Raw genomic sequence first — 11,509 nt, 5'->3', positions numbered from 1 at the left:
GGGCGGTGCTGCAGGGCATCCCGCGGCGCATCCACCCCACGGCTCGGGGCGGGCGTGGGGCCGCGGGCCGGGCGGGCAGAGCCGTGCTGGGCTGGGCAGGGCAGAGCAGGGCAGGGCAGGGCAGGGCAGGGCCAAGCGCTGCCCCACGGCCGCCGAGCAGCGCCGGGGGCCGCCTGCCACGGGAGAGGGAGGAACGCAGCCAGGGAGGAAAAACTTCTCCCATCCCTGCCTGGGACACCCGGAGCCAGGAGTGGGGTGATGGGGAGGGTTCTGGGGCGCGCTCAAAGCAAGGTAAAGGAAAGAAAACGACCCACCCCCGCCATCCAGCTCCTTTAATCTGGATGGATATGCTTAACAAAGCACAGCGTAATACAAGCGTTTGTTCAAAATATTTTAATAAAGATTCTTTCCGACATAGATACACATACAAACGATCGTACATTGCTGTCATAATCTGATTGACCTATTTAATATATATCACTCTTTACACATCCGTGACCTGCCAACAGATCCATCATGGCTCCTATTTTGCCATCCAACCTGACAGTCCGAATTTGTATTATCTGCAAGTAGTGTAAAAAAGCAGGACTCGTTTTTGAAAAGAAAAGAAGAAAAAAAAAGAAAATGAAAAAAAAAATCTTGATTTACAAATGGCAGAGAGACAGCCACCCAGCCATGCAAACTCAAACTGAAGGCTCACTTTGGGTAAACAGCTACTTCTTGCTTTTCATCTCCCATTTTTCTTAAAAAAAAATTAATTAAAAAAAAATCAAAACCCGCCCCCCACATCCCCTGAAAAAGGAAGAGAAGAATTCCACGCGTTCTGTAAATTAGCCTAAAGTATTTAAAGTATTTCAACTTAAATAATTATCCACAGTCAGAATAATTTACATACACATTATAAGCGGTTTAAATTATACCTTCGAAAACACAGCGCCTGGGAAAACATTGGCTTGGCAAGTGTTCTTGTAGCAGCTATTGCTCTGATGCCTTGTAAAAGTAAATAGTTATTACCTGTTATAATGCAAAGAATACCCTTTCAAAAATCAGAGGGTTGAGCAATTAAGAATACACTTTTCCTGTAATTTTTGGACTGAAGCAATTTATTAAAGCTCAATTTAAATACAGGGATGATGCAACTTAAAATCCAGATGACCTTTCATAAACCTAAGCAGCTCGGATACATCAACATTTCTGGTTATATGTTGTTGGCAAATAAATGTTTTAAACACTTGGCACACAGTTTAAGTTAATCCATAAACAGAATTTTAGAAGCATTTAAAGTAACTGCTCATAAGACCCATGACCTTAACACATGATAAATATTGTTGGCGTGGAAGGGTCATTTTAAAGAATAACAAATAAATAGCATGTCTTGTTTATACATCATTGCAAAGTGGAAAGAAACAAGGTGCACATAAATATTTCTTTTAAAAATGCGATACTTTCAGCGACACGGAGTAGGGGTTTTGATCGGTTATTTTTTTGTCTTTTTTTTAACTCTCTCGATTTTTTAAATCACTCTCACCAAACTTTGCGCATTTTCACAGGATCAAAGTTTAGAGACGATAAAAAATACAAAGTCTTCCTTAGCAATGGTCCAGTCTCTTTGTTTCTGCGAGTCACTTAAATAATAAGTTTACATTTCAAGTTTGTTTGTTTCCTGGCTCAGAATAATAATAATAATAATAATAATACTGCTAATAATTAATTTAAAAAAAAAATCTATGTTCAAGTGCCCTCTCTGATTTGTCCCCGGCGACAGCCCCGGCTCCCAGCCCGGCCTGCTATTTCCCGGCCTCTCCTTTGTCCGGACTCTCAGCGAGCCCCCCCGGGCCGGGCCTTCCCCCCTGCCCCGGCGCCCCCGGCCCGCGCCCCCTCCCCGCCGCTCGCCACTCCCGCCGCGGTCCCGGCTCGGCGGCACCGAGGGCAAGAGCGAGGCGAGTCCGGGCGGAGGGCGGCGGGGCCGGGCAGCGCTCAGTCCCTGCGCCGCCTCCGCGCCCCCCGGCCCGGGACCGCTCCGCCGGCTGTCGCCGCTCCCCGGGGCCGCGGCGGCGGCGGGGGGCGGCCACGGCGGCGGCGCTTAAGGCTTCTCCGTGCACTGTTTGCAGAGGCTGGAGGAGACGCTGTTGAAGATGGCACATTTCTCCGGGCAGGAGGTGGCGGGGGGCAGCCCGGCGCTGAAGGGGTAGCCGGCCGCCTGCTCGTAGGCGCCGAGGGCGGGGTGCAGCGCCGCCGCCGCCGCCGCCGCCGCCGCGGCGGAGCTGGGCAGGGAGGCGGCCGAGATGGCCTGGCCCTGGTTGAGATAAGCCACCAAGCGCCGCATCTCCTCCAGGGCCTGCGCCTGCATCAGGATGTAGTTCTTGGCCAGGAGGAGCGTGGCGATCTTGGAGAGCTTCCGCACCGAGGGGCTGTGCGCGTAGGGGATCACCGCCCGCAGCTCGTCCAGCGCGTCGTTCAGGTCGTGCATCCGCCGCCGCTCCCGCGCGTTGATGTTGAGCCGCAGCGCCTTCTGCTCCTTGGACTTCTTGCTGCCGCCGTGCCCGTGGCTGTTGGAGCAGCTGCCCTCGGCCGCCTTCAGCCCCCCGCCCCCCCCGCCGCCGCCGCCCGCCGCCGGCGAGGCCACGCGCGGGTCCCCCCCGGCGCCGCGCAGCACCAGCTCGCAGCGGCCGTCGCTGTCGTCGTCGGGGCTCTGCTCGCCGCCGCTGCTCTCGGCCACCGAGCTGCGGCTGGCGCTCTCGCCGTACTTGACGCAGACGGAGCCCGGCGGCAGCGCCAGCGGGTCGCCGCCGACTCCGGGCTGCAGCAGCGCCTCGGGCTCCGACGCCTCGTAGCAGGCGAGCGGCGAGGGCTGGCGGTCGCGGGGGTGGGAAAGGTCGAGCCCCGGGGGCGAGCGGAAGGCGGACTCCATGCGCTTGGCCGAGGCGGCGAGGCTCTTGTGGAAGAGGTCCTCTTCTGCGGGCAGCCCCAGCGCCCGCTCCATCGGCGCCCCGCTCGCCTCCGCCTCCTCCGCCCCCCTCAGCTCCCGGCCCGCTCCTCCAAGGCTCCGCGCCGCGGCGGGCGGCTCCCCGGCGTCCCGCTGGCAGAAATCGTTTCCCGGCTCCCGCCGGAGCTGCGCCGTGCCCGGCGCCGCGGCTGCCCCTTCTCTGGCTCCGGCGGCGGCTCCGGCTGCGGCTCCGGCTGTGGCTCCGGCTGTGGCTGTGGCTCCGGCTCGGGCGGCGGCTCCGGCTCGGGCTGCGGCTCCGGCAGCGGCTGTGGCTCCGGCTCCGGCTGTGGCTGTGGCTGTGGCTCCGGCTCGCCCTCAGCAGGCGCCGCGCTGGGGCATTGTGCGCTGCCAGTGGAGCCGCTTCCACCGTTTATCTTGCTTGGATTCACCTTCAAGAGATTTCCGGACCCATCAACCAGCAGCCGCCGCAGACGGGGGAGTCTTTTACATCATTATCTCTGAGAGTAGGTTATTATGAAGAAGACTCGCCTGTTGGGACAGAGCTTTCTACCCAATCAGGTTAACGTTTTAATTAATAGGATTAAAACGGTAACAAACAATCCCAGGCGCTATCTGGCCCTGAGTCTGAATAGTTTCTTTTCCCAGGTCTGAAGACAGGCAGCAGCTAGAGCTTTATAAGAGGCGCCTGCTCCATTATTCTCCCTGCCATCTGTATACACAGCTTAACGCATATGTTTGCAAGACGTTGTGTCCTGTTAGTAACCCAACAACTGCCTTTAGCTTGACATGTGTGGCGACTTTCACTCATCAATGAGCACACTAAAAGCCCTACTTAGATCGAAGGATGTTCTTTGCCTCCTTCAGCAAATTACAGCCCTGCACTGCAGAAAAGCCCACTTCAACACTTCTCCTTCCGAGTGCTGCCAGCAGACTTCTGCTAACTTAGCCGTGGAGTCGGGAGTGACACCCTCTCCCCCCAGCCCACCCACCCCCTGCATTTACATTAACTTATAGCTCCCTCCCACCCCCACCCGTCTTCCCGAAAAGCATCGCCTGGGAAAGAAAAACATAAAATTGAAACCCCCCGGAGCAGCCCCAGCCGTCGTGCCCACTCCTGCCCACCGCCAAAGTCCACCTTGCTTCCTTGGGAGGCGGGTGGTCCCCAGTCCTCCCTCTCCCCACCCCCCTCCAACAAACGGAGACCAAACTACGGGGAGGTTCCCCTCCTCCTTCCCTTATCCCTTTTCAAGTAGCAGATTGCTGCTAGCGAGTGATTATCCCCCGTGTCCCTATAAAAAACATAAAGCCCCATCAGTTACCTTGAAAATGAACGGATCTGGGGAAGAGAGAGGGCGGGAAGAGAAAGGGCAAAAACCCACCAAACTTTTTAAAATTCATTTTTTGCTGGGACTGGCCAACTCTTGGCGGGTCCGTGCCCTCCTGCCTCCCTCCAGCAAGCCCGGCTCGGCCGGAGCCCCCCCGCTCTTGTCCCCAAAGCAGGGATGCCGCCGCCGGTGTCGGGGCGAGGCGGCCTCGGTCACCCGGGTACTCCGAGCCCTGCTCCTCTCTCGGGGCTCCTCCTCGGAGCCGGGAACACGCTCCTCTGCACTCTTCCAAAAGCTGAAGTGGAAGCCCGAGGGTCGGTCAGGATTTTGTCCCACTACTCCTGTGATGCTTGAGGAGAGCAGCTCGCTCTCGCCTTTCTGTTAGCACTCAGTTTATTTAGTGGCAGGTTTTCATTCTTATGACATCCGTAAAAAAACAATATTTCCCAACACTTCCAAATCATTCTTATGTGGCAGGATTACTGAAGGCTATGAAAATTTTTTTGGTTTCTCTGGTTTCATTAAAAACCTTTTAATTGTGTCTTTCGGAGTTGGCCCCAGGTGTTGGACTCTTTTCATTACATTTTGCTCTAATGTGATGAAATTCTAATTCTCTCCTTACCATATGGTTAAATTTCCCCACTGAGAATTAGTTGAAAAAGGAGAAATAATCTATTAATCTCTGTAATAGATTCACAAATGAGGTTTGCCACAGAACCCGTTTTTGAATGGTAATATCAGAACAGTTGGGTGCCTTGTTTCAGGAAAGAAAGGACCAGGCGACAACAGAAAACGTTTGAATTTTCACCTGGAAAGAATGAAAAGAAGCCAAGCTGCAGATTTCAGAGTAATTGACTGAGATTTCATCTAGCGAGGACATGACTACAATACAGACCTTCCTCACCTCGTGTCTCCGGATCAGAGGCGAACACACAAGCCGAGCCCTCCGAAGAGGGAGGGTCTCACCCCCGCCCCCCGGCCCCATTTGGCTGCTGCGCCTGTCCCTGGTCGCCGTCCAAGCGCACAGTCACCGAGCGCCTCGCTCCCCTCCCCCGTTCCGAGGGATGGATGTCACCGTTAACCTCTATCATTATTAATCCAAAGGCATTTTAGGTTTATTGTTTTTCAATTAGCAACTTCATTTTCCCCGGGATCGTAAACAAAGGACTTTATGTTCGCAACAGGGATTTGGGTTTTTTTATTATTATTATTTAATCTGTTTAATATCCAACTTGTAAAACTCGTGTGGTCACTTAAGGATGACGGATACTCTTATTACAATTTGATGGCTAGTGGGAACATTTCATTCCCCTCATCTTATTTCTGTGAAGACAGAGGGCTCCGGCTTATCTCTCCCGCTGATCTGTGGGTTCACTAGCACTCTCTAGTTTTTTCTGCAACTTTGGGGATGACGTACAGTGCCTCTCGGCAGGCGGCGGGTCCCGTAGCCCCGGGGCTGCCCCGATGGGCGAGGGGCGCTTGCCGGGCCGCGCCGTCGGGGCGGGGGAACGGGGGCAAGGCGGCGACCTCCGCCACAGCCTCCTCTTCCCCTCGGCTATATTCGCTTAGATTTACCCTCTGCGTCTGAAATCTCCCTCTCCGTCTAAGCTTTTTCTGCTCTTCCCTGTCCACCGGTCAGTGTGCACGATCTGCCCCTAGATCTGCTCGTGTTCTTTCTACCTCCTTCATCCCGCCTTTTCGACCACCTTTCTTTTCCTTTCATTTCTCTTCATTCTTTCCTTTCCCTCCCTACTGGGTCTGTCCCCTGTTCTTGGGACACGAATAAATCCCTTCATCTTGCCGATGTGCTCCTCTGTGACTTGCCGTGCTCTAAAGATGCCAACTTTCTTACAAACTTTACCTTGTGGGAGGTGTGGGAGGGAGTTGGGAAAGCAAAGTGGAGGGGACGAAAAGAGAGCCCCTCTCTCTTTCCCTGAACCCTCCTGTTTTGATCTGCCTCTCCCCACCTCACGAAGAAGTGGCTGTTTAATAGTCTACGGGAACTTTAGTTTGGAAGCAAGCAGAAGAATTTATAGAAGCTTTAAATGCGGCGCTTATAAAAATACCGAGGAATGGTCTTTGAGGTTTATGCACTCGTAAACTTTTGCTGATTGCTTCTGGGAAGTTGTCAGGCATTTAACACTGCGTTTATCTTACAGCGCAATGAAAACACATCTGCCCAGCGTCTCGTTACCTGGTTTAATTGTACCGCAGCCCTCTGCCACCAGCTCCTCCACACTTGGGCCATTATTTCGGGGAATGAGCAGCCCGGAGCCGAGGTGCAGAAGGGCTGCACCCGCCGCCCCGGAGCATCCCCGGCTCCGCTGGGAGCGGCCGGGCACGGGCGGGGCGGGAGGCAGGGGCAGGGGGCAAGGACGCTGCAAGGTGCCAGGGTGCAGATGGGAGCGGACAGCACAGGGATTGCTGATTTTCTGTGGCGTCTTTAGCAATTTCTGCTCGAGAGTTACTCTGTTCCGCTCCCCACCTGTGAGAGACGTAAAATCCCCTTTTCCCTCTTCCCAGGGATGGGTTTGCAGAAAGGTTTCCGTGATGAAAGACACTGCAAATTTTGCCGTTAGACGCCCAAGAGCTGAATGCAGACAGAGTTTATCCAGGTTGGTCTCTCCCTGCTTGCTCTGAGCAGAGGGACGGCGTGTGCCTGCTGCAGCCGAACGGCCCCGCAGCAAGAGGAGGGTTGGGGATCTTCCGCAACTTTCCGGTCCTTCTTCCAGCGGCTCGGCCCGGAGTCTCTTTTTCCCTTCCTGTGACACGCCGAGCCTGGGAGAGACCAGAGCCGAGCCCCGAGTGCAGCAGGGGCAGCCCCCAAGCAGGGTTCGCCCGGCTTTTCCAGCACTGACTCCAGCTTTGGAGAGCGCTTTCGTACGCCGCAACTGCAGCTGTGCTGTCTTTGCGAATAAAACTTTATTTAAGTTCAAGGTTTGGAAAAAAAAAAAAACCAGTAAAAAGAAATTAAATTGCCCTCCCCGCTGCATCCTCTCGTGGTGCAAGCACCCTCAGAGCTGCCTGCCCGCCCAGGGGCAGCCCCAAGAGGCCAGAGCTGCTCCAGTCGCAGGCAGGCCCGGGGGGCTCCGGGTGCCTGTGGGGGTGAGAAGGAGGCGATGCCTCAGCCTGGAATACCGGGAGCAGCTCCCGGTGCCGGGGGGAGAGGGCAGGGCGGGGGGACCCGTGTGTACAGCCGGGCTTAGGGGGCTTTGGTGAGAACGAGGGGCTGCGAAACGGAGGTCAGCACCCCCTCCTTTCCTGGGAGTGGTACAAAACCGGCGCTGGTGAACCCGGCCCACAGCGCGGCGAGGTTGAGGCTGCTCGGGGTGAGGAACAGCCCCTGACAGCCCGGCCCGAGCCTCTGGGGGGCCGCAGGAGGTGTAAGGGCAATTCTGGAGGGCTGCAGAGAGGTCAGGGCAGCCGAGGATTCCCGGGAGACACGCCGGGTGTCTGTGGGGACCCTGCGGCTCCGCGGGGACCCCCCGGCCCCGGCCCCGGCCCGAGCGCTCCTTTGGAGCTGCCGATCCAAAATCCACAGCACCATCTCCTGGGCCTCGGCAGAAGTGCAGGGCCCTCCTCCGAGACCGCGGGGCTGGCGGCCGTGCGGAAGGGAACGCATGAAGCCGGAGAAACTATGTGAAAATGTAAAAGGAAATTGCATTGAAACGTAAAAGACCCTTCAGCGTTTTTCAGCATGGAGAGGTAACTAATTATTCCTTTGGTGTCCCTTCTGAAAGTGAAACCTGTGGGCTCTCTGTGCTTGGACAGGATGGACAGGAGTCAGGAGGCTCTCAGGAGGTGTTTTCTGTTCAATTCTATAGACATGTTGGAAAAATCCATGTACTTGAAACCGATTAAGATGGAAAAGTCTGATGCTCTCCCCGTTTCACGAGCAACACAGGGCATACAGGCAGTGACAAAGTCACTGGGTCATTACACTGAGGTTTGTGGAGAAAGACTGGAAGGTCCTAAAATAAGCAGTAAAGCAATATTGGAGAAGTTGGAGTTCCTTCCTTCCTTCCTTCCTTCCTTCCTTCCTTCCTTCCTTCCTTCCTTCCTTCCTTCCTTCCTTCCTTCCTTCCTTCCTTCCTTCCTTCCTTCCTTCCTTCCTTCCTTCCTTGCCTCCTGCCTTCCTTCCCGCCTTCCTTCCCTCCTTCCCTCCTTTCTTCCCTCCTTCCTTCCTTCCTTCCCTCCTTTAGGCCCTCCAAGCTAGTTCTTTCCTCATGGACACAGTTCCTCATTCATGTGCATTTCTGCACCCCAACAAATGCCTGCCTGAGTCTCAGCAGGAGCAGGAGCCAGAGCTCTGGCCATGTACAGTTGATATTTACTCCCTGTCTGGCTTTCCCTTTCAGTCTTGACCCTATTTCCTTTGAAAACCTTCCACTGTAAGGAATGTGGCACTGACCTTATTCTTCCCACCCTTGTCTGACTAGGCTATAGATGTCTATTTGGAGTTAATATTTCATCACCAAACACTTTCTATAGGCTTTTGCTTTTCCTTCCATGCTTCTTGAACTCCATCCAGTTCACTTTTATTGGTACTGAAAGTACTTAAATCTGAAAGCAGTAGTGGAGATGCTATCTCATCAGTATTGTACACTGAGAGAGGCATCTATCACTTCCTGGGTACGTGACACCATGTCTCTGTGTTAGAGGCCCAAAAATTGCACTGGATTTTTTTTTTTGGTCACACTGCTAGATCCTATTGAATTTACTGAAGCCCATACATACAAATCTATATGTTAGTAGGCATGTATATTACACCTACTGTATTCCCTTCAGTCACCGCTTTGCAATTATAGGAAGGAAAAAATACTTTTGCATGCCTTCTTTCCATTCCTTATAAATCCATGCTGTTTACTGGTTGTGGATACATTCTCCCCTAAGTGCTTAAGATTTTTACCTTTTAATATTTTTTCCACTATATTACTGCAGAGTGAAGTTAGGCTTACCAGATGGTAGATGACAGGTTCACTCTTTCTCTTCCTCTTCCCTTGCCATTTTAAAAGATCAGTAACCTTCTCCTCTTTCTTTTCAGACATCTTAGAGCTCACTAATTCTCCAGGAACATTAAAATATTGTCAGTATTTTGGATACATCCATTAGTTAATTCCCTTTCTTCCCCATGCTGCGCATCAGAAGGATATGCTCAGTTTCACATGTTAGTTTTCTCTCCCTCAACCTTCCCTATGACATTCTCTCAACAATCCTAATTACAAGGTTGTTTTTCCTAACTGGGCTTTCTTTTTCATAAAAATTGCAATTAGTACTTTTTAAAATTTAGAATCATCACTCCTTTCCCCCCCTTCTTTGTAGAATAACAAATCTCTTTTATTTCTAGCAATTCCCTTCTTCCCCCTGTAATTAAAAGATCATTTAAAATCTATACACATCTAGGTCGTTGCTACATTGAAAAATGGAGGCACTATGACTTGCAGTGCTCTTATACTCTATAAATAAGGCAATTTTATATGTTTAATGAGTTATCATGGGCATGAAATAAAAAAATTGTGTTGAAATACAGTTCAGTAGGAGTCAAAATCCTTATAATTAACAGTGAAAAATAATTTTGTTCTCAAACTCTTCCTTTATTTCAAGTATTTCTGAAGAAAAGTATAAGATCATTTCTCATTATATCCCTTTAGTTGCCATGATAAGTAACAAGAAAGAACAAAGGTTTTCCTTCCTGGATTACTTTGCTAAATTCATACTTTAATCTTTTGGTAGATGATGTTTTTCAAACACACTCAGATGTCTGATTGTCAGCTTTATGTCTCAGCAAGTATTCCCAGCAATTCAGCTACAGTAAAGTATCTACCTCTAGCCAGCCTCTGTGTACTATATAACTTTTATAGTCATTATAAAAAGTAATTTATTGAAAAAACTTAAACCTTTTCCAACTCAACTGACTTTTGATTTAAAGGTGTGTGATCCTGGTTATGGTAATCAGGTGTGGTAGGTGCTTTTTTCAGAAATAGGTTTGCTGTTTATGTCACAAAGTTTAGAAGCTCTGAGAGTAACATCCTCTAAAACATAGCATGTTCGGAGAAACAGAGATATCAGCTCATGTTTCACTGTTACAGTGCATGGAATTGCACATAATACAAGGTAGGAGAACTTTTCCCATTTTTAGATCACATTTTTTTCTGCTGGGTGGTATTTCTCTTTGCCTTTACTGGAGTACAATACAATTCTGACTACAGACTGGCTCTGGGGAAACAGCTTGTAATAAAAAGGGGGAAGTAACATTGCTTTTATCTTTCTTTTCTTTCTTTCTTTCTTTCTTTCTTTCTTTCTTTCTTTCTTTCTTTCTTTCTTTCTTTCTTTCTTTCTTTCTTTCTTTCTTTCTTTCTTTCTTTCTTTCTTTCTTTCTTTCTTTCTTTCTTTCTTTCTTTCTTTTCTTTCTTTCTTTCTTTCTTTCTTTCTTTCTTTCTTTCTTTCTTTCTTTCTTTCTTTCTTTTTCTTTCTTTCTTTCTTTCTTTCTTTCTTTCTTTCTTTCTTTCTTTCTTTCTTTCTTTCTTTCTTTCTTTCTTTCTTTCTTTCTTTCTTTCTTTCTTTCTTTCTTTCTTTCTTTCTTTTCTTTCTTTCTTTCTTTCTTTCTTTCTTTCTTTCTTTCTTTCTTTCTTTCTTTCTTTCTTTCTTTCTTTTCTTTCTTTCTTTCTTTTCTTTCTTTCTTTCTTTCTTTCTTTCTTTCTTTCTTTCTTTCTTTCTTTCTTTCTTTCTTTCTTTCTTTCTTTCTTTCTTTCTCTCTTCTTTCTTTCTTTCTTCTTTCTTTCTTTCTTTCTTTCTCTCTCTCTCTCTTCTTCTCTCTCTCTCTCTCTCTCTTTCTCTTTTCTTCTCTTGCTTCCTTACTTTTGGTTGGTTGGCTGTTTGCTTCATATACCATATGGCCTTGCTTCTTTTTAAAAATGACAGGATCCTTTAATGACAACAATGATCATGACCAACAGGAAAGCTCCTTGTAACAGTGCCTGGCTCTGATTAGCACTGTGACACTCACAATATTTTTGAGCCAAACCATTGCAATGGGATTTGAACTTGTTTTTCCATCCAGAGAGGAGAATGCTGCCAGCTATGGTCCCCGCACTTTGCTGACCGTGTGGGCAGAGGCCTGCTGGTGCAAGCTAAAGGAGTCTACTTCACTGCATCCTCAAGGACCAGGCAAGAAAAGTCAGGGAAGCATCAGCAGGTGAGGTATGGACCCTGCTGAGCTCCTGAGAGGTCCAGCTGC

The 11,509-nt window shown here is 50.2% G+C and overlaps 1 protein-coding gene across 1 annotated transcript; it reads right to left on the bottom strand.

The window, feature by feature from the left end:
• Positions 1-1,957: 1,957 nt before the first annotated feature.
• On the bottom strand, positions 1,958-3,090 carry BHLHE22 (basic helix-loop-helix family member e22). The gene has a single exon (XM_064703524.1). The coding sequence runs from the start codon at positions 2,981-2,983 to the stop codon at positions 2,084-2,086; it is 900 nt and encodes a 299-aa protein (XP_064559594.1). The 5' UTR covers positions 2,984-3,090; the 3' UTR covers positions 1,958-2,083.
• Between the last annotated feature and the right edge of the window lie 8,419 nt (positions 3,091-11,509).

The sequence above is a fragment of the Zonotrichia leucophrys genome, chromosome 2 (genome assembly GCF_028769735.1).
Source record: "Zonotrichia leucophrys gambelii isolate GWCS_2022_RI chromosome 2, RI_Zleu_2.0, whole genome shotgun sequence".
NCBI classification, from domain to species: Eukaryota; Metazoa; Chordata; class Aves; order Passeriformes; family Passerellidae; genus Zonotrichia; species Zonotrichia leucophrys.
The sequence above is the reverse complement of the archived record's forward strand: the minus strand, read 5'-3'. Positions and strand labels throughout refer to the sequence as shown.